At 35.5% G+C, this 22041-nt stretch overlaps 3 protein-coding genes and 2 non-coding genes across 6 annotated transcripts; 1 reads left to right on the top strand and 4 right to left on the bottom strand.

The window, feature by feature from the left end:
• Positions 1-771: 771 nt before the first annotated feature.
• LOC113761771 (probable U6 snRNA-associated Sm-like protein LSm4) lies at positions 772-6255 on the bottom strand. 2 transcript variants are annotated; one of them, XM_027304899.1, is made up of 8 exons: positions 6168-6255; positions 5867-5906; positions 5712-5753; positions 4817-4915; positions 4641-4718; positions 2615-2654; positions 1632-1793; positions 772-1079 (listed from the first exon to the last, which is right to left on the bottom strand). In XM_027304899.1, the coding sequence occupies exons 2-8, from the start codon at positions 5867-5869 to the stop codon at positions 1054-1056; spliced, it is 450 nt and encodes a 149-aa protein (XP_027160700.1). In that variant the 5' UTR covers positions 5870-5906; positions 6168-6255; the 3' UTR covers positions 772-1053. The 2 variants fall into 2 exon arrangements, with proteins under 2 accessions (XP_027160700.1, XP_027160701.1); XM_027304900.1 differs by having other exon boundaries at positions 1632-1798; positions 2620-2654.
• Positions 3885-3971, bottom strand: LOC113764293. The gene has a single exon (XR_003467571.1). It is a non-coding gene; the product is annotated as a small nucleolar RNA snoR127 (small nucleolar RNA).
• Positions 6256-7140: 885 nt separating the features above from the next.
• On the top strand, positions 7141-7212 carry TRNAE-UUC. The gene has a single exon. It is a non-coding gene; the product is annotated as a tRNA-Glu (tRNA).
• Positions 7213-8219: 1007 nt separating this feature from the next.
• LOC113761980 (F-actin-capping protein subunit alpha) lies at positions 8220-14707 on the bottom strand. The gene is made up of 10 exons (XM_027305199.1): positions 14476-14707; positions 14243-14358; positions 13200-13289; positions 12314-12378; positions 11462-11623; positions 10175-10253; positions 9941-10018; positions 9197-9271; positions 9073-9108; positions 8220-8700 (listed from the first exon to the last, which is right to left on the bottom strand). Exons 1-10 carry the CDS (start codon positions 14597-14599, stop codon positions 8593-8595), a joined length of 933 nt encoding a protein of 310 aa, XP_027161000.1. The 5' UTR covers positions 14600-14707; the 3' UTR covers positions 8220-8592.
• Positions 14708-15909: 1202 nt separating this feature from the next.
• LOC113762349 lies at positions 15910-21719 on the bottom strand. The gene is made up of 7 exons (XM_027305749.1): positions 21356-21719; positions 18993-19111; positions 18837-18902; positions 18529-18726; positions 17788-17906; positions 16739-16844; positions 15910-16577 (listed from the first exon to the last, which is right to left on the bottom strand). The coding sequence occupies exons 1-7, from the start codon at positions 21597-21599 to the stop codon at positions 15987-15989; spliced, it is 1443 nt and encodes a 480-aa protein (XP_027161550.1). The 5' UTR covers positions 21600-21719; the 3' UTR covers positions 15910-15986.
• Between the last annotated feature and the right edge of the window lie 322 nt (positions 21720-22041).

Below are 22041 nucleotides of genomic sequence, written 5' to 3'. Positions count from 1 at the left end.
AGGAAAAAAAAAGAAGAAGAAGAAATTATTTGTTGTAATTCAAAAAAATATCCAATCGATTCCCATTTCAGCCTGCTACCAAACAAGTGAAAAGGATTCGCCAAAACCTATTACCATCGAGGATCTTTTAATACTCAGTGCCATTGCCATTCCCGAGTCCAAACCAAACCAAACCGCTTCGAATCCTCTGTCTCCAAAGTAGCCTCTGCCCCCTATTTGTACAGCTGCCACGTGTCTTTAACCTTTTATTAACCCAAACTCAAATAAAATTACAAGTTTACTCAAAATCAATTAAAATAGATAACTCAACACTTTATTTTATTTTCTTTTTAACAAAAAAGAGTCTTGTTGATCATAAACATAGAAATCAACTAAAACTCTTCTTTATTTTTTACTCCAAATAATCTTTTTCTTAAACCCTAACAAGACTCCTTTTTGTTAAAAATAAAATAAAAAAAAGTTTTGAGTTATCTGTTTTAATTGATTTTGGATAAACTTGTAATTTTATTTGAGATTGGGTTAACAAAAGACTAGAAATATGTGACAACTGTACAAATAAGGGACAGAGACTACTTTGGGGACAGAGAATTCGAAGCCAAACCAAACGGGTGAATACTCACCATGCAAAAACCTCACCAGATTCTGCAGAATCCAGCAAGAGGAAAGTTGGAGGCTTGCACTGTTGCATAGTCTAACCATGTGATACCTGAGTAATTGATAGAATTGCAGTCAAGAAGTTCTGCCGATGTAATTTCTAATAAGGATTAGAAGTCAATCAAAAACTGAAAATTCCTAAAGATAGAAAGAAAAGATAACGATTCCATAATACTTACATTTCGTTCAGCCAAAAGAAGTACCAACAAAATAATGTATGGAACTATAAAATACATTGCTTGCTTGTTGATTGGACGGAAACAGTTTCCTTACACCTCGGTCCTTTTACAAGAAAGCAGTCATTTTTCTTTAATCCTGTACCTTAACAAATACTATAAAATGCCATATAAAATCGGCAACTCTGCTCCAAGGAAGTTGATTCTGCAGCTAGCTAAAGAATTACAAGCCACGTCCACGCCCACCACCTGCCACCAACATTCAACCAGGAAAATCTTTCAATAAACAAACAAAGGATTTTTTTTCTAACGGGTGCCTAATGAACACTCGTCAACACACCTAAAATTCACCTAACCTAATCATATACATACACATACTAACAATTATTACCTTCCCTTGCATTTATATGCTTTTCCTATTTAATCTTACCTACCCTTCCTTATATTTATTTACTTTTCCTAATTAATCTTACATTTTAAAAAATATGACACCTGAAATATATCTGAACGAGTACCCAATGGGCACCTGTTAGACAGACCTACAAACAAAAATGAGAGAACAATTTTAAGGTATTTAGAAGACAACTCTTTGTTCCCTCATCATTCAAGTCATAACAGAGGCAGAGAAAAAGCAAGTGTAAACTTGCAAAGGTTGTTTGTGACTGTAAGGAGTGAAGGAAAAGTCTTATCTGGGATCATTCAGAAGTCTTAAAATGAGAAATGCTATGTTGAAAGTTCTTAAGACACAGCTCTCTGATGCTTGCTTCTTAATAACCAACAACTTAGACTGCAAATTCATACCTTTACCACCACCAGACCTGCCAGATGGTCCTCCCTTGCCCCTGCCTGCACCTTTGGCAACTCCATCATCCATGCCACGCCCAATTGGTTTTCCCTGTCTCCCAGCAGCACTGTCATCTCTACCTCTTCCTCTTCCACGCCCAACGCCTGGTGGCTTTCTATCTGAAAAGTATGTAAAAGTGGTCAGGATTAGAAACCATTTTTGACCATAAACTAATTTAATGTGCTGAATTCCACATTCAGTACACAGAGAAAAAGCTATTTAACTTCTTTTTTTTTTACATTGATCAGAAATATTGGAATCCAAAAAGTAATGAAACATACAGTACATCTCTTGTACTTTAATCTGTTCAATTCATCAGAAATACTGGAATGCATCTCCAAAAAGTAATGAAACATATAGTAAATCTCTTGTTCTTTAATCTGTTCAATTACATTAATGAAGTTGGAGATTTAACAATAGCTTGGTAACAACAATATATCATTCGCTCAAATGCTATTTTCCATTACTTTCTTTCCTTCTATCCTTGATATTTTTGCCCTCAATAAAATGATTTCTATACAAGCATTACTGTGCTTTTGGAACAATCCAACATCTATAATGTACTCTTTCATTCTCAAACACATCGTAATATACAAGGCAAAATGTCTTTGGACAGGCTGTAATTATTGCAACAAGATTGTTTGTACTTATCTGATTTGCTACTTCCTCCTGGTTGATTGCTGCTTTGAAATGTATTACTTACTCAGAATACAAGACTGATGCAGAAGTAACAAAGGGAAATTTCTGTCTACATCAAAGAACCCATACATACAAGTTTCTATACCACGAGGAACCTACAATTACTTGTGCGCCATCCAATGAATGAAGTAGAAAACAAATTTTATTGTGAATTTCAGATGATTTAGAGAAGGCATCCACAGAAGACATCTTTCTTTGGGCTCAATCATATACAGAAGTAAATCAATACTATAATTAATACCTGAACGGGTTTTTGTTTCTTCTTGAACCTTATCAATCACCTGGAAAAAAAATATTTGAAAAAGGCACAATTATTCAGCAATTTAAAAGAGTTAAGCACATTGACATAATTGAATGACACGATAAAGGCAAAAGATACACAAATAATCAGTATCCTGAGAAAATCAAAATTCATCAATCCAATATATCGTGCAAGGCAAAGAAAAATTGACATGTATTTTCAATGGAACCCAACAATGTAATGTATAGCCATAAAGTCCCACCCAACAGGTTATGCAAATTGATAATCAGTCAGTTGTTTTGCAGGCATACTCCTAAACAAAGGTTTTCAGTCCAATTACAAAGATAGCAAATAACCATTTAAAATGCTCTGTCCTATGGAAACAGAGGTCTCAATCCTGCAGTCAAAAGATCAAAGTTGACCATCTACAACAATAGTGACATCATAAAATCTGAGAAGTGAACAGTGACAAAACCTAATTTCTACATCTTCAAAAGTCTACTCTGTTACAATAAACATTTTTGAACTGGTTAGAAGAAAATGATGTAAGCACAATTAGAATAAGTACCAGCCAACTTAAATTAGGGGTAGAAGGTTTAATGAAACATAAAAGTCTTTACCAAACATGTCAAGTGACAACAATTCCACACAGCATAGAGGAAAGAATGATGCTATCTTGGAATAGAGTAACTGGATATGCAAGAAATAAGCATCATTCTAATGATCCAAACCAAATATGAGCCAACTGCAGGATACAAAGGGACTAGACCAATGATGTATTACCTTGACTTCCTAGTTTTTATAATTCCCTAGTTCCAAACAAGATCCAGTTTTAAAAGAAAACACAGTCGACATATCACCAATCTTTGAAGAGTCATCAAAGGATTCAAAGCATACCAAGGTTCATATAAAAATCTACAAAAAGGAAAAACAGATTAGCCACATTCTTCAACCCTTTACTGCCCCTATCAACTGTAGATGAAATTGACAGTGTGATAAAGTTCCTTCAAGGGGTTGTATAAATCATGTTTTTAAGGATGTGATCTTCACTCATGGTTGAGCTAAACAACTACCTAGGATCTTATAACAAATAGTTCAAGAAATAAAGGCAGGGTTGATTGGAGAGAGACAAGGAAAAAGATCATAAAGAAGAGGCTCTGGTCAGCAAGGAACCCATCTCTGTACTTTTGTCATCACATAGATGCACTTCCACTTTATGTGCCCCAATTAAAGTTTAAACAACTGTATGGAAGCATAACAATAAAATGCCTCCAGATATTACCATTGCTAAAGACTTTAAAAGAAACACTTTAAGGAGCACATCAATGTCTGATTTGGCTAAGCTGCATCACTCCAGAGAGGGAGGGAGAGAGAGAGAGAGAGAGAGAGAGAGAGTGTGTGTGTACATCTGACGCCTAAAAGTATAACTATACTTTTTGAATTTCGTTGCAGGAAGAAGAAAAATTCTAGTTCCTAGAATACTCTCATGACAATATTTTAAGGGCTTACCAAACAGCAGAAAGCTTCACTCTAAAGCTAATTTAATGGATAAACCTATATACAAAACAGTTGTATCTGAGTAGGTGAAACATTCCAATAAAACAAGTTAGCAAGTGGTCCTCCAAAATCAGTGTGCAAAATCAAAAGCCATTCAACGAATGTAAAACATTCCATTTGGAGGAGCATTTTACGTCTGCCAAAATCAATGTGCTCAATGATAAACCATTGCAGCCAAAACCAAGCTAGAACAAGGTGGATGTCTTCCCAATTGGACCATTAACATAAAGAAAAGAAGTGATGCCAGGGCCTCATCTATGATGGATGACATTTAGGTATCAAGTTTTAACTAAGCGTGGCAAAATACAGATAGCACATACGCTTAAAAGAAAATCCTGGCTTTTATTAGTGTTAGCAGATGCCAAACACAAACCAGGAAGAAGCAGAAGCATATAGATGTCAAAACAGAGAAGGAAGAGAACTGAAGCAAACAACAAATCTGCATATTATGACTCTGAAGTGAACATACCTCATCTGGAACTCGTAGATACTTGATTGTATTACCACGAATATAACATTCTGGCATTCTCCAAAATCTGTCTCCATCCTGCATTTACTTTTCATTAAGCTACACCCGTAATACATGAAACACCAATGCATAACAATCAGAGAGATGATAAACAAGTCATGGTAGCAAAAATTCACCTTTGATGTGCAGATGACTTCACGAAGATGGATATTCATCCAAGTGTCACAATTGACAAGGTGTCCATTATATGTTTCCCCATTTTTTAGCTCCACCAACTGTAATAAGAAAACAAATTTTACATGAGCAAGCAAATCCACTAAACAAGAGCATGTACCATCTCAACATTCATCTTGAGATAAACAGCGTAAACAAAAACAAGGTGCCATTGATCAGCTCTTCAGATCATCCAAATATATTTTCAAGCCAAAAAAAATTACAGCAATTTTCCTGGCTGCTCCTCTGAAAATGTGTCAGAGAACACAGAAACAAACTAGAACCTTCTAGGTGTCATTGAGCTCTTAATTATGCTTTCCCACTCTGAGACAACTGCTTTTGACTTATTTCTCCTGTTGTACTTACTGCATGAGTGTAGCTCATACTGTTTTATGTATAAAAACAATCATTATTACTATAATCAAGAAATTACAACCTTAATTCCAAAAACATTCATCGATAAACTCTAAAAAAAGCACACAGAAAACAAGCCTATGCTTGGATCTCTGAGATGTTTGAACTTTTCAAAATGAACTCACACTGATAATGCATAAAAACAAGTCTAAGCACACTAAGCAACTCACAACCCTAATCCCTAGAATACTCACCTATCAAGAAAAATCAAAAAAGCACTTGACAAAAACAACAAATCTAAGAATGACTGCAGCACTTCTTCTGAAAACACGAATCTACCAAGAAACATCTGAAAAGCACGCCACAAACACACCCATAGTTGAACTCTCCACACAAACTTATTATAGCGAAATGCCCCGTAAAACAACAACACTACAAATAAACTTGCATAACAATTAAGGAAAATAAAAAAAGAAAGAAGAATAACGTGTATGAAATTGTTACCATGGGATGCCCTTGAGCAGTCTTAAGCAGAGAAAGTGGCAGCTGAAACAACGAAAAACAGTCACAAAAAGAAAAACCCAAATCAGCTAAAAGAACAATGAAACACCAGGGGCAGTCGTTTAACCCTAATTTTAAAAGCTAATGCCCGAACTTACCATTGCTTCCGATGCCAAAAACCCTACAACAACAATTTACCTGCAAAGAGGAAATAAAAAAAGAAACCCAATTAAGAATCAACAAAATCAAAGCCGAATTAAGTTCCACTACTTGAACAAACACGAATATACAGTTTCTGGGTAGCTCGTAAATTTAAACTACACTAGCACATTGAGTCAAAGCCTCTGGTATACTAAGCATACGAAAAACAAAAGAAGTTTTGGAAAATCATGTTGGAATCTTGAACAAATAAAAGAAATCAAAGACGAAAGAGATAGAAGAAAAGGAGAGAAGAATTACTTGAATTGATCCCCACGAGAAGAAGGGATCGGACAGAGCTCGTTGGTGCCGGAGTGAACTTTAAAACTTTTAAACGAGGCTGGAGAAGGGTTTTGTGATTTGGTAGTCGGCAGTAGAAATGTAGAATATTATTTTATTTGCAAATCTAACCCCCGTAGTTTTCATTTTTCACAACTTTGCCTCCAATTTTCCGTCTTGCTGTTAAACTTCCAATAAAATTCTTAAGTGGAAATGGTTAAATTAAAAGTTGATTTGATCTACAAAATGTTCTTCTACTCAAAATTTAATAGTGTGAGTTTGTTTGGATAAGAATTTATTTGGATGATTTATTTGATCTAGTTACTGTAACACATTTTGTGATGTGATGTATGTGAGATAAAAAGGTGATTGGGAATTGTGTGTATGATGCAAGCAAAACAAAATCTGAAATTTTTACCTCAAATTCTTGTTTACTCGTTAAAAGTGTATTTTACAAAAGGAATAAGAAAATTAGTATTTTACGGCGATATTTTTTCTTTAACAATGGGGATTTAATCATATTCTTCAAGCTTGATTTTGTCTACATAATTGTTTAAGTTTTTTTGTTGGAGCAATTATTTTAAGTTTTACATAGGGATTGGGTACAATGTGAGTTTATCCACTTTCTAAAATAATTTTACAAAATAATGAAAGACATTAATAAGAGAAAAGGCAAATTTTTACCTATAATTTTATTTTACTTTCAAGAACAATTAACTATGTATATTAGAATTGGTAAAACAAGTAAATCAAGCTTTTTTTCTTGGTGAAACATATAATTAGAGGCGGTTTGTTTCCTATTATCTTATCTATTCTGTTTCCCAATTCACATTTGAGAATTGAGACATCCCAACCTGGATTTGGTATTTTGCCAGTAAAAATGCCATTGAACCCATGGATAATAACGAGTTATTATAGATAAAATGATTATTTCTCGCAGCACTCAACAAAAAAATCCGTTATCGTCCAGCGGTTAGGATGTCTGGCTTTCACCCAGGAGACCCGGGTTCGATTCCCGGTAACGGAATGTTTTTAACATTCTTTGAATCTTCACTTTTTAGCCAATCCCCGCCCAAACATTCTTTGAATCTTCACTTTTTAGCCAATCCCCGCCCGAATCCCGGCAATGGAATCTTGTAGCAAATAGCAATGCATCTTTTTCAGCTTTCCGACGAATTTTTCAATTACAGGTGTGATTTTTCTCACAAAATACCATGTCGCACTTTCCTTTTTTTCTTTTTTTTTTTATCACGCTCCTCATAAGAGAACAGTAGAGAAAGGAGATGATTCCATTAAAAGATAAAAAAATTCTATGATCCCTTTTGGGTACTATTTTTTTGACTTGTATCTCTCATTAAAATTGATAGTTTAAATTTAAATATTTAATAATGTTTAATTCAAGGTTCAATAACACTTCATTCTTCATTCAACGATGAATTTTACTTATGACTATAATAATGGGACATAAGTTAAATATAACAAATTAACTAGTAAAAAGGAAAAAAAAGGATAAGCACGTTATAGTCAGTTTGGGAGTTCGGGAAAGAAAAGAAGAGAAAGCCTAAGTTAGAAAAGAAAAGAAAATACAAGAAGAGGTTATTTTATCTCTTCATGTTGCTTGGGAGTTTTTGGAGAGAGACAATGAAAAGATTTTTCTTTATTTGGGAGTAAAGGGCATTGAAAGGAAAAGATTTAATTTTACATAAGCGCCCTTGAAACTTGAAATTCACGTAACATAGAAAAACATTACTATATTACAATCTTTGAAAGGGCAAAATTGATATATTAAAACATTTACTTAACTCACGCTTTCCACCCAATTTTGGCCTGACGATTTTTGTAGTGTGAAAGGAGGGAGTGTGGAATTTCAATTTCTTTCCTGTTAAAATTTCCAAATGCCAGAAAGATTTCACTTTCTTTCTTAGCCCTCTCTTTTCTCACCACATCCGTGCCCCCAAACGGGCAAGGGAAAAAAAGAACTAGAAATGAGAGATGGTTCCATTTTCACTTCGTCATATTATAGAAGAAAGAACATAAACAAACTCGAGGCAACAAGATGCCTACCATCATTTGGAATTAGGTACGATCAGACACAGGCAGAAAAATTTACGAGCACCATGTGACAAAGATACTCAATTTTAGAGGAAGAACAAACAGACTGGTTCCAGCATTTGCATTGCAGCTCAAGGAACTATAACTGGTATTTAGCTCTTCAGCATTTCTGCCCCCGCACCCTCCTTTCCTTAAATCCTCACAATAATCTCAAATTTTTAGAAGGTGAAAAGGTTGTAAAAACAGAATAAAGAATGTTGTATGCAGTCTCGGACGAAAATTTTTGGATCTACATACGCAGAGCAAAAACACTGCTGGATGAAATCTCAAAAATAGATGCCGATTATACCATATCCTATTTTCCAATGCCAAGTTCTTTTGATATATCTCTGGTCAAGCTGAACTGCATAGTGTTGTGCCACGGGAATAGTGTCCGAGTAACTGGAAGCTTTCTTCGAAGGTCCTGCAGCAGGCAAAGGAAAGCAGAAGAAACCTTGTGAACATCTATAAATCAGCATGAGAATTGAGGGTGAAACATATAACTAGCATATATAACCCCTACACTTGTTGGTAGAATTAGACCAACACTCCATCTCAAAAGCATCACATATAAATAGTTAGAAAAACAGTGGTGCAAGAACTGACAGGCAGAACAATTGACAGACACAGGTCCTCTAAGGCTAACAACAAATACCAGCAGATCAAGTTATCAAAAAGGTCACTACACTACTGAGCATAGACTAAAATTCACATAATAGGCATAGAGAGAAACCAGATCCACCAGAAACTTCATTTCATGAAGATGATCCCAGACCAAATGAGAGCCTAGATTTACCTTGAAAGTTGTATCAGGCAGATTCAAATAAGATGTCTGTCAATAAACAAATGTCAGTCATAAACTACTAAGTACAAACACTTCGAAAAAAAATCAGAAATTAAGATTTGCAGGAGTACCAAACCTGAAGAGAATTTAGGTACTCCGTCTCATGATGGCGAATTATATTCATCACAGAAGCAGCACAATCATCAGGTGACTGAAGATATGTAACATACATGTCAGATAGAGATTCAAATAATCTGTTTTTTCGATCATTCAGAACTTTCAAAGCCCCATAAGCCAAACCCAAAGTCTCAACGCTCCCCTACAAAAACTAAGTACATGATTAAATAGATAAATAAACAAATAAAAATATCACACCAACAGTTGCTCTTAACCTTCAGAATCCTCCACAACACATATATAATATCTTGTTATAGTGCCCTATCAGACTCCAAAGTTCTTCCAGAAGTGTCATTGCAACTCGTTAAAAAAAAAAGCATTTGTCATATGTAAAAGAAATAGGCAGCTATATCCAGTATAATGATTGAAGATAACTGTTGGAATCAGATCCAGCACTTTACCAGAAAGTTTAGAAGGTTCCTAAAGTTATTATCCCATATTCTTTTAAGTGTCACAGAAAGCTATCCAAGACACGTGATCATGTTAGACATCCAAAATTTGCTTATGAATCTATATCACAGGTACCATTCTGCAACACCGAATAAGCTATAGAAGTGTTCATGATTTGTGAACTAAAGAAAAGAAACATAATTTCATTCCAGAACAAAATGTACCTTGAATAAGAGAAGAAGATTTAAAACATGCAACAATTATACTAGATGTAATAAAGAAATTTCAGGACAAACATTAGCAAACTCTTGACCTGAAATGCAGTTGAATCCTTGCATTCATGTTTTGCATCTAATTGGACATTTCCCTCTTCAAAATAGTGGGCCCCTACCTTAACAGGAAAACGTAAAATGTTACCAATGACACACGTCTTTCTCGGCATGAGTATACTTAATCTTGGATAGTAAACAGTAAAAGGTAAACAAGGAGATAACTTCAACAAAAGAAATCTTACTGGACACTCATAATACAAAATAACAAATCACACCTCCATTCTGCCTCTCAGTTCCACAATTTGTAGCTCATCCTCGAACACAACATTCCATATTGAGCGCCAACTTCCATTGCTGCACCATTACACAACGAGACAACTATTTAACGAGCAAAACATAAATAGAAGAATGCTGTATCTTACTCCTCTTAATTATAGCTAACCATATCTGGTGAATGCAACAACTCCTAGGTCTTAGCATCAAGATTTCATTTTATAAGTCTTAAATTTTCAGAATGTTGTCATCAATAAAGAGTGTTGGCAACCATGGCCTTGTCTTTCACGCTATTTATTGTACAATCATCCATTTTTAGACTGAAAGTAGGGTAACAAAACTCTCCACTTTCAGACTGAAATCATACACCAATATCAAGTTATAAATTCCTTCCCAAATGCATTCGACCATATAGGATGCTTGTAGCTCTCAAGGTGCATATTATATGGAAAAACCAGCACAGACATCAAGTTCTTAACAGAAAAGTGAGGCTTGAAGATGATCAAGACTTTCTGTATTTATGCATTCCCCTCCCACTGTTTTATCTTGGAATTCCATGCACAGACAGTTTAAGGTTTTTTTTTTTCCTTTTTGGAGGAGGAGGAGGGGGGGGGGGGACGGACGAGAGAGAGAAAGAGAGAATCAACTCCATTGAAGCTGCTATTTCTCAAGAAAAGGACTAAAGGCTTAAGAATGAACTGCCATATATTCGAAAAATGCCAATTTTGCTCTTCCAAATTTCAGAAATTATAGATATCTTTTACCACAATAATTATGCACATGTGATAGCAGATGTTCAAGCCTATATAGGACATTGAAACAATTTTACAGAACCTTCCTTTTGCCAAGCTCAAATGCAAATAAAAGTAGTGATACTTTTCTTTGTAACTCTGGAGCAACTCATGATAAAGCATGCAGAAAAGATTGCAATTCACCAGTAATTAATTTCTTTCCAAACTTCCATCATTCCATGGCAGAGGAAAGCGTAATTAAATTTTTTGCTTGAAGTAATACCACAAAAGTGTAGCCTCACTTGCAAGATTTCATAAGAAATAGCAAATTATAGGTTTGGGATACCCCACAATGACAAGAGACTATGCAACACATAAAATACACAGAAAAGTAAACTAAAATGCCTTGATGGAGTCTCAAGTTCAAATTTGGAATGACACAGCTATTTTTGGTTTTTGTCTAGCAAAAGACAAGCATTAGTGTCTAATTGGTAGTTTCCTAAACCATTTCAAAGTTCCTTAATTCGGAGAAATCACAGCACTTGGGCATTGGCATACCAGAAATTTTGAGGACTATGTCTAGAAGCTAAAACCACCACAACAAGCTCAAAATTAGATCCAGGTTCTTCCACATGCTTTCCTTTGGTAGAGTAGACTGAGCATACACCTTTCGGATAAGCTTCGCCAACGTACTTGCTAATTTCTGCATCCACCGCGCACCTGAAAAGTAACACCATCAAAAGGAACATACTAGAAATCGTGGAAAGCAGTAACTTAGAAAAAGAACAGCATTTCATGAAGTATTATCAAAATTCTGTGACTGAGCTGAAAATAATTGGCTCATTGCAGTCATATAACCAAAACAGTGTGTACAATGACAAAATGCACCACAATTAACACAGATGCTCAAGAATTAGGGTCTTTGGAGAATAGACCAATAGAAGAACATTTATGCTACTAGGTGACTATAATGCAGCTTTCACTGTTGCTCAATATATAATGAAATGTTAACCTCCAAATAAATCAATGTTTGAGAATGCTATATGTCCCTCGCATCCTCCATATGCTATTACTCACTCAGGTAAACACAAACAAACTTTAAGCAATTAGTCCTTGTACTTATATGCCTGCTTAATCATTACAGAGAACCTTCATTTGTGTTTCTATTAAACATATGTAACTCAAAAGTTTTTCCAAGCCTCTGGGATGTTTTAAAAAACGAAACAACTACTTCAATCCTGCAGATGATAGCCAAATAATAAGTTCAACCCTCCTAAATGAACTTCAAGAACATTTGAGCTGGTAAACTGTCTTATATAGAAGCACCTACAAGCACCTAAACCAGTGTAGCTTCTCTTAGAAAAAAAACAGTATGAAGTTTTTTTACCAAAAAGAGGTCCAAAAACATACCGATATTCCTCTACATATGCAGATGGAAGTTCTTCATCACTTGCCGGTCTAACTTCCGTGCAAGCCTGAATAAGCAGTGCACTTTGTCATATATAAGAATCCACAAGCCAATAAGCTTATTTCTCAAAAAAGTGAAAAACTAAGGTACACCTGCTGAAAGGAAACAGCTGTAGAAAAGCCTAAGTTCATTGTCAAGACGTATTCAGGTATTTCATTTACAGACTCCAAGACTCGAGGCGGTACAAAATAAACAGACACCTTACCAAATTAGCAAAATCAGGGCTCTAACATACTAAGTTTTTCAATCAACAGAGTTCACTTAGCAAACCTACAAAGCCTAATGCAATCCCGCTTAATGATCCCTGGAATGAGGAAATGAAGAGCAATTTACTCAGTCTTGTAGCTGAGGGGGGACGAGTGAATACCTGTAATAGAATTTCCCTTATTGACATTAAGGCTACATTGCGTCTCTAAACAATATAAAAAGCCTCAGAAAGCATATTCTATTGGACCTTCCCATTAGTTCAAGACAAACCAAACAGGTACCCTTGCTTCCACCTTGTCAGCATCTTAACTTTATTGCTCGCTTTTTCAGCTTGATGGGGCAAAATCACAGGCACATATAGCCAATTTTTTTTTTTTTCAAAAAGTCAATATCAGTTGGGCTGATAAATGGAAAAACTTTATACTACGTGTATCAAAATAGCAAATTTGACTGGTAAAAAGCACAAGTGTTTCCTACTAGACCAACTCTTTAATCCTCTAGTGGCGCTTCTTGATCACTATGCGTTTCATCACGAAAAGAAAACAGACTATAAATTAATCCAAAGGAAGAGCAGAGAATAATTCAAATCCATAATGAACTGGATGATAAAGAGCAAATTACTTGCTTAACATGGTTAACCACAGCCACTTGGGCAGTCCTAGGATCAAGATATTCATCTTCAGTAATCTCACTAAACGATGTCACCATGACCTGTACGTATAACATCAAAGCAAAATTAAAACACTCAATATTTCATGTACAACATTACAAGCAATTCCAAATTTTAGCAACAATAAATCTTTCCTAAAGGAAAAAAAAAATTGATTTTTATATACAGGAGTAAACTAATCACATGAACCTAACACCATACATTTCAAAAATTAAGGAACCTAAATAAACAAAAACTAGCATTTCTAACAAGATCAACTGCCCATGCAAATGTCTCTCTAGTTGTAGGAAAGTTCCCCCAGGCAAGCACAACATAAACCACACTCTCCACAATAGCAGACATACACTACCAGCAGAAACATGCCTAGACTAAAAAGCACCTCCATCCCTAGCTCTGCACAATTCACATACCATAGCAGCAAAAACCAGCCTTTTGAACTGATCAACGTGAGAACTGGAAGTCCAGTGTTTAGCTAACCAATTAAGCTCCTCCTCCTCCAAGTACACTGACCGATAAAGCTCCTAAAACTCGACTAAAAATTATCAGGCAGTGGATATATAAAACCTATCTCTTTACTCGTAATTGGGTTGCTCCATCAAGACAGCGTACACAGGATGCACTGACTATCTCTTCCTAATGAAGGCTATAACCTTATGTTTATAAGTGGGGTTTATCCACCAGCTGCCCAGTAAGCATTAATTAAATGGGGATTGTCAGTTTCTTGGAGAAGTTCAAGTTAAATTAAGAAAACTGACAAATGCAATGGCAAATTAAGAAGTATGCATTTAATGGTAAAATTCTTAAACTTGCAGGACTTCAATAGAAAGAGAATTATTAAACTCGCATGCCAATAACTGTGCATAAATTATAGAAGCATTTATTTCAGTAGTCCAAAAAATGATTCAGCCTAAAAATCCAACACAATACTGGCCGGAAAAAAAATTCAAAACAAAACAGAAAACGGCATTGGAAAAAGGAAGGAAGCGAAAATTACATCGCCACTTCGGTCAGGAAGTTGTAGGCAAATCATGTGAGATTTGTTGTACAGAGGAAATGCCTCCGCTGCCGCTGCTTCATATACATTTTCATCTTTCAAAACCGCTTTAACATCTGCAGCCGGCGGCCCCCCCAAACATGATAATTGTCAACAAAAATTCCCCAAAAAAAAAAAAAAACCACAAAGTTGTTAGGCGATTAGATTATTGTACCCAAAATAAATAAACATACCTTTGGCTACGTATTGGATTTCGCCAGGGGGAGAATTGATGAGGAACCATTTTGCAATTTCTAGTTTTTGCTTGTGACTCAGCTCTTCCGGCTCTGTACTCGTTTCTTCATCGTCGTCTGACATTTTTGTTTCTTTTTTTTTTTCGGGTACTAAATTTTCACACACAGTCACACCTTCCACTGTGTGTGCTGATCCCGAATTTATTACCAGATTCCAATATTTTGTGATGATCTGTACTGTAACTAGACCTGCCGTGCCGTGGGGTTATGGTTTCCGTTTTGTTTCTCATTTTATTTTAAATGGAAATGTGATATTTTTTTTATCTCCACTTTTGCTGTAAATAGGTAAGTATCACAGTAATTTTAATTTTGTGAATTTTTTTTTTTTCTGAATTCATTCTTTTTACCCTGCACTTTGTTTCCGGTTTAAATATAAGTTACATATCATGTATCGAAACTCATTAGTTTTAAAAAAAAAATTGAATTGTAGCAAATATTAACAATTAAATATAATCTTGTTAATCACCCTGACGATAATACATTGGAAATTTCAAATCTTACAAAGAGGAAATATATTGATAAGTAATTTTCAGATTAATATCATTGCGTTTTTTGACTTATTATTATTCCAAATCAACTCGATTAATAACTGATCAAGTTTAGATATTTCACGTAGCAAAAAAAAAGGGGGGGAATACAATGCTCCGATATGCCAATGGGGCCGGCAGAAATTGAATTATTATTATTATTATTTTGGCTAATTCTCAAGCACCATTTCAGCTTTAACTAATCATACTTCTTTGGACTCAAATGGTTGGTGTGGAGACCATTTGAAATCCACTAGGAGAATTAGAAATGACAAATACTGCATGTTTGCACAAGAGTTATTTGAAAATGATTTTCGGAACAATAAATAATGTATGTGAGATTTTTAAAAGGTGATTAAAATATAAAACAACAATTAAGAAGTGCATCATGATACAATCAAAAAAATTTTGGCAAATAACTTCATATCCAAATAGTTTGATTCCCGATGATCATACAGAAGATGCAAATGAGACCCCTGCTTTGTGCCTTTTAGTCATATGCTCCTACTCACAGGGTAAAAGTTCAAATTTCAGATACAGCTTTAAGGATCTTTTTCTAATAGTGCCTGAGCGCTCGTTAACACACCTAAATTCCATTTAACCTATCATTTATATATATACACACATATTAACAATTATTACTTTCTTTTACATTTATACACTTTTTCTAATTATTCTTTTTACATTTGTATACTTTTTTTTAAATTAATCTTATATTTTTAAAAATTTAACACCTAAAATATATTTTAACGAATGCCAAAAAAGCACTCGCTAGACAGACCATAACTTTAATAAAGGTTTATTAGTTGTTTCCCAGAAATCAATCTACTCCAGGTGCTAATGACTCCAATTGGCTAGACAAGACAAGAAAACAGAAAATTGTTTTTAAAAAAAAATCTATTTTAACCTTAAATTACACAGTTGTCAGCAAAAACTGGGGTTAGCAGGAGTATAGTAGCTTTCATACATTGATTTCCTAAAGTCATTCAAAGCCTTCAATGGATTAACTCCTTGACTATCAACAAAGCCGTCATTAACCCAAGGAGTATTATTCATTAATAAAACTCTAGCTGCAAAACCCATTAACTCGGCGGATTCCATGTAACCATGATTCCTAGAGCCAATTCCACCTTCCCAGAACAAACACATTTTAGAATTCCGACTCTGTAAGCTTCTTTCTTGTAACTGGGTTTGGTCTACTTCTACTTTTTCAGTTGTTAAATTTTTCCTCGGGGATAGATGGTCTTCAAGTCGTGTATAAGTTTCCTTGCCAAGCGAACCCCAATCAACCTGGCGCAAAATTCCAGCTGATTGTTCAGTGACCTTTGTAGGGTAATTCTGAAGTTGAAGTGATTGTTCAATCACTAATCTTTCAACTTGAGCTTTTAACCTCTGCAGTCGATCGCGTATTCTAGCAATCACGGCATCATACAGCTTCCCTCTGGACATATTCTGGTTTTCTTCCAAATTGAGTATATCATCAAATTGAATGGGGTCACCGATAAGTACAGTAACCTGTAGTTGATGATCGATCAGGCCAGATCACAGAAAGATAGCTTATCGGATGAGTGTTCCAAAATTGACTATCCGAAAACAGAAAGCTCAAGATGATGCTTTGAAACTATCACAACTTTCCAAAATAAATAGCACCACTTGGTGAAACAAAAAGTACTTACCGTCTTACCAATCCTGGGAAGCTTGGCTCCTATTGGCATTATATCTTGCATGCCAGTGTGCACAAATGGGAGAACTATTGGTACATTGTCAGCATCTAAGATCAACCTGTTACAGTTATTGTCAAAGTGCAGACATGATCCAGTCAATAGGATAAATTTGGCACAAAGCATGAAAAATCCAGGGTGCAACATTAAGCAAAACAAATGCAACGTCAACTATAAACTACCATATCAGATAACTAGACACCCATCCCCTCCATCAAGCATAATAACCATAACAGATGCATATAAAAAAGAACCTACTCAAAATACTTTGTCATGGTGTCTAAACTAGATTGCGTTCCTCTCAAGTTATTGAGCTCTTGGTTCACTCTGAGCTGCAGTACTTAGTTCTAAACAGATCATAACACATATCTACTTACAGGCCAGATTGAAAAATATATACAAGACATATCACCTGATGCATTTTCTAGCCTGGTAACAGCTTTTAGTTCTTACTGCAAAAGCAAGTAGAACCAATTGCAGAATAAAGACTTTTTTTGACAGCTTATTCAAGCTATAAAAGCTTATGTGAATAGTTTCACAGCTCATCTCGTTTGCAGAAACGGGGACAAATATGGTACTGTAAGAAGTTATCACTATCATATCAAAAGTCATTTAGATAATTTGCACAATTTCAAATCCTCACAATGTCACAATAATTGAGACATTAAAGAAAAGACAGACATCATGTTGCAATACAATCTTGTCCACCTTGCTCAGTCAATCTCATCCCATAATCAAGAAGCAACATCTAAATAAAAGGACAATTGTTTTGCCAATTTCCCTCAGTAACTTAGCCCAGTCCCCCCGAGGCCACCCTCCAACAGGAAAACAATGGTTTTTTTTGTGTTGGGGGGGGGGGGGTGTTTGGGGGCGGGGGGAAAGTCACTAGGCTTGAATCAGCAAACCATGTACCAAAAAGCATATAGGAATAAACCACAATTCTTTAACCTTTTAAAAGGGGATGAATTTCATTCACGAACAAGATTGCTTAAGAGATTTCTCACCTGCCGACACCTCTCTTAATAGGACCTATGGTTTTCCCTCCATCTCGAGAACGGCTGCCTTCGGGGAATATGTGAACCCACTCACCACGATTCAATTTGGATATAGCAACATCCATTCCCTGAATCAAGTTATGAAGAAGAAATTAAGCCAACTTTGAAATGATCAGATTGTAGAGAAATTTGCAGAGATAGATGACATTCAAGCTATTAAGCTGTGAAGAAAAAACAGTTGCATGTACGCTACAAGCTACACCACTGACAAATGTTCACCATGTTCAATTGCTTGACCTATGAAGTGACAAATGGTCGAATACAGGGGGAAGAGAAAACTATTTTCACAAGTTCGAATTGAAAGCGAGGCATTAAAAGAATGCCGAAATAATTTTAAATTAACCTATTTTTATTACAGATTAGTTGACAAAATTAGCATCTTGAGACCAGAACAGGCAAATAAAAATTACAAAGAATTAAAGGTCCTTAGGAGAAGCTGCACCAGCTTTAATATCAGCCACAGTTTAAAAACGAGAGCACCCTCAATTGAGCCCAAATTAAAGCATCTGAAAACTTGACAGCTACACAGAGTTTGGATAATTAAACAAAATATCTGCTTCCTTAGCACAAGCTCACTAAGCACATAGTTTTACACCTTAAAGAAATGAAGTCTGAAAAGTGGAGATGAAAATATGATCCCATGTATACATAATATCTTTAAAAAAGTTGCAAGTTCAAACAATGAAGTACCTTCTGATAAATACCATCACCACGAGAAACTGGAAGCACTTTCACATATTTAAAGAATGCAGATGTCAAAGGGTTACGAAAGCATCGATCAGTTGCACAAAGTGTCCACCTCAAGTTATGAGCATCTAACAGAACATTTCGGGGAAGTAAGGCAGCAAGAACAAAGGGGTCATCTACGGCAGCAACATGGTTGCTAACCTACATATGATTTAAACAGCTTAGCGCAATCAGATGATTATTTTTATGGGCAAGGGAAAATGTAAACCAATTGATATTACTAAAATACAACAATGAATTGGTGTACTTACTGTAACTAAGGGCTTATTTTCTGGTCTACCTAAGACAGCCTGGTGAAGTTTTTCTGCACCATATATCTGTGATGCAAGTCATTTAATTGTTTGTAACATGCCAAAAACACAGAGAGAGAGAATATTAAATTGTATCACCAGAAAAAATTTTCATGCCTGCACTCGATTCAGGCCATGCATGAAAACATGACAAACATTTCCAAAAACAGGAACAGCCACAGCCTGAAGCGCTCGGGTCAGGACTGAATCTGCTTCGAGATCAATGTCTTTACTAACTGCAATTATAAAGTTCACATATTATAAATCCAACTAATACAACTAGAAAAATTTCTCAAAGTCTCTAAATAACTTTCAGATCACATTAGCTAGTGGAGTTAGTTGATAAACTGCCAGCTACGATTCATGCCTGCTTCCCATCCCTACGTACTCTACCACATCCCCTCTTCTTAGAAATAGTTTCTTAAGGAGACACGGAGTACATGTACAAAAAGATGAGGATAGAGGGAAGAGTAGTAGAATTGAGAAGCAAAAACTCTTCTCTGTACATAAGCAAATCATCTTATGTGGAAAATCAGCTCTAAAAGAAGATGATTCCATACAGCGCAGAACGACTCTATCTACAATTTAACCCTTAAGATAAAAAATAGACAGACAGAAGGAAACAATTCCCTTTGAAGACAGAGTTGAATTCCTGGAACAATTAAGTCTATCTCCAATATTTTTGTCTCAGTTTGTTTAATCAACTAGGTCTGGAGATGATAAAATAAATTTGCTTTGCAGAAGGCCAGAGGTATACAGCTCAATGATAAAATTATTTCAGTACTGACTTTTAATATGATCCACCAATATTTGATCCAATGACAGTAAAAATGCAAATAAAATCTCAAAAAAAAAAAAAGGAAAATTTTCAGAAGTAGTTCCTTTTAAATCTCAGGGTATTGTCATCTTCACCCAGAAATGAGCATCAGCTCCCAGAAATATAAAGCATAATATCCTTTGCAGGTATAGTGAGAATGCTACTTGTCTGTTTTTCATTTTACTATTTAGCAAGACTCAAGTGAAATGTAGTTCATTTTACAAGTTGCTTTCATCAAAGATCTTTGAAATCAAGCAACTCATACAACTATTGGCTTGCCGTTTCACACACATATGAGTTGAAATCAATAAAGTTAACCAAGTTTTTTTTTATATCATTTCCTCTTTGGGATGAAAAGGACATTGTTTAAAGAAAAAAAAACACGAATTGACATCTCTTTCAGATAAATGAACAGAACTTCAATCCCAATTATTGTAGAATCTGTATGGTTATTTTCCAAAGCAATTAGAGAAACAAGTTAGGATCACAATGTCGACTCTGCCATACTAGATCTTTCTGCTACCCCTTTCACCCCCTAAAAAAAATTGAGAAACAATAGGTCTGAAAAATTAATTGCTTACTAGAACTGAAGATTCCAAGTTCATCATTTCTCAATTCCATAACATGAAATTACATCAAGATACTTCCTCCATGTCATTCTTATATTGTTATTTTGCAATAAATGACTAGTCACGAATCAAATCCAGAGTGTCAACCATAAATTCCGAATCCTATTTGACGAAAGTGGAAGCACAAGAAATATGCATCAAGGTTTAATTCATACTGGAAAGTTTAAGCTTTGTTTTCCAATACTAAGGGAAAACCTAGGACTTTTTCCACATACAGGTTCTTACAAAGAAAGTAGAGAAAAGAAAAATTCAGGAAAACTTCAATAAAATTGAAGATCAGAATTTCAATACTTAAAGTTTAATCATTACCTACAATCTTGATCTAATTGAATAAGTTGTCCTGTTCAGAGCATTTACAGATAATGATGAGAAGAATAAATCATTTAATGACACTAGGAGTTAGTGAGCATCCATATTAAATTTGTGCGAAGATTCCGGTTCATTAAGCCGAAACAATTTGGCCTTTTCCCATCCTGTTAAATTTCAAGTCTTGGGCTAGTTTACTCCCTGATCAAGTCTTTATCCCAGATTAGTGTAAATAGCTAGACTTCAACATGAACTTTCGCGTTTCTTCCTGGGTATCTATGGAGTATGATTTCTCATCCTTCTAACTTATTTTTGTCCACTTATAAGCTATCAACACATTTCTCCAAAAGGGATACTGCCACTGCCATGCAAAAAATTCAACCAAATCCTCAATTACTATCCATATTTCAATGAGTCAAAAATGCACGCTTCAACAACTTACATTCCATAAAATTCAGACTTCAAAAAACAATCACCAATTTTACGACAGCCAAGTCTCAAACTTCATTAGCGATCATGAATACAAATTATAAGCAGCTCGATCTTAATCAACTCCCGGAACTCCTAATGTAAGAAAAAGTCCACCTCACCACCATCCATAACAAAACTCAATAGCATTAAATTAAAAACTAACCAGAAAATGCACAAAAAGATGTAGATATTATTTATAACGTCAAAACAGCATATACTTAAAAAAAAGGAAAAGAGTTCTATTATAAGAGATTAACCTCGTTTGCGGTAGAACATAGTGGACGAAGGCAGAGAATCCCTACGGAACTCGCTGAATCGCTGAATCAACCGCTGCATTGTCGACGAGAAGTATCCATCGCCGTCGGTGGAGTAGAAACCCGCCATTCTCCGATGGTGATCGACGGCGACTCTGAACCGGTTTTTCAACTTAATCTGTAGCATCCGAGCGCCGTCCTTCAACACATCGCCGACGGCCGTTTCAACCCACCGCTCCACAACCATCCTCAACTCTCTCTCTCTCTCTCTCACGCACTCACACACGAAAATTCTTAATCTTAATTTTTTTTTTAATTTGTGCAATGGAATAAAAAATATTTTTTTCCCATTATTGAAAAACAGGAGTGGGCGGCAGCGCGAGTGTAGCAGCGGAGAAGAAAGGGACTCACTATATATAGTAAGGTAGGGTTGTTGCTAACGTGCGCAGGGTGCTCATTGCGCACGTCTAGTGGATAATGTGGTTGTTTTATTATTAAATAAAAAATCTTTGTGGGGCCATGGGACACGTGTTGATGTAATGTGGACAGAGGACCCACTGGATTTTGCTGGCTCGTTTTACTCATTAAAATGGGCCGAAAGACAAAACCAACCCTGGCCCTGTCCACTAGACCATTCTAGTTTGGTTTCTGTAGAATTTTCAAGAGTAATTGTCAAAGTTAATCAAACA

The sequence above is a fragment of the Coffea eugenioides genome, chromosome 2 (assembly GCF_003713205.1).
Source record: "Coffea eugenioides isolate CCC68of chromosome 2, Ceug_1.0, whole genome shotgun sequence".
NCBI lineage: Eukaryota > Viridiplantae > Streptophyta > Magnoliopsida > Gentianales > Rubiaceae > Coffea > Coffea eugenioides.
Note: the sequence above shows the minus strand (reverse complement) of the source record. Positions and strands in the feature narration are given on the sequence as shown.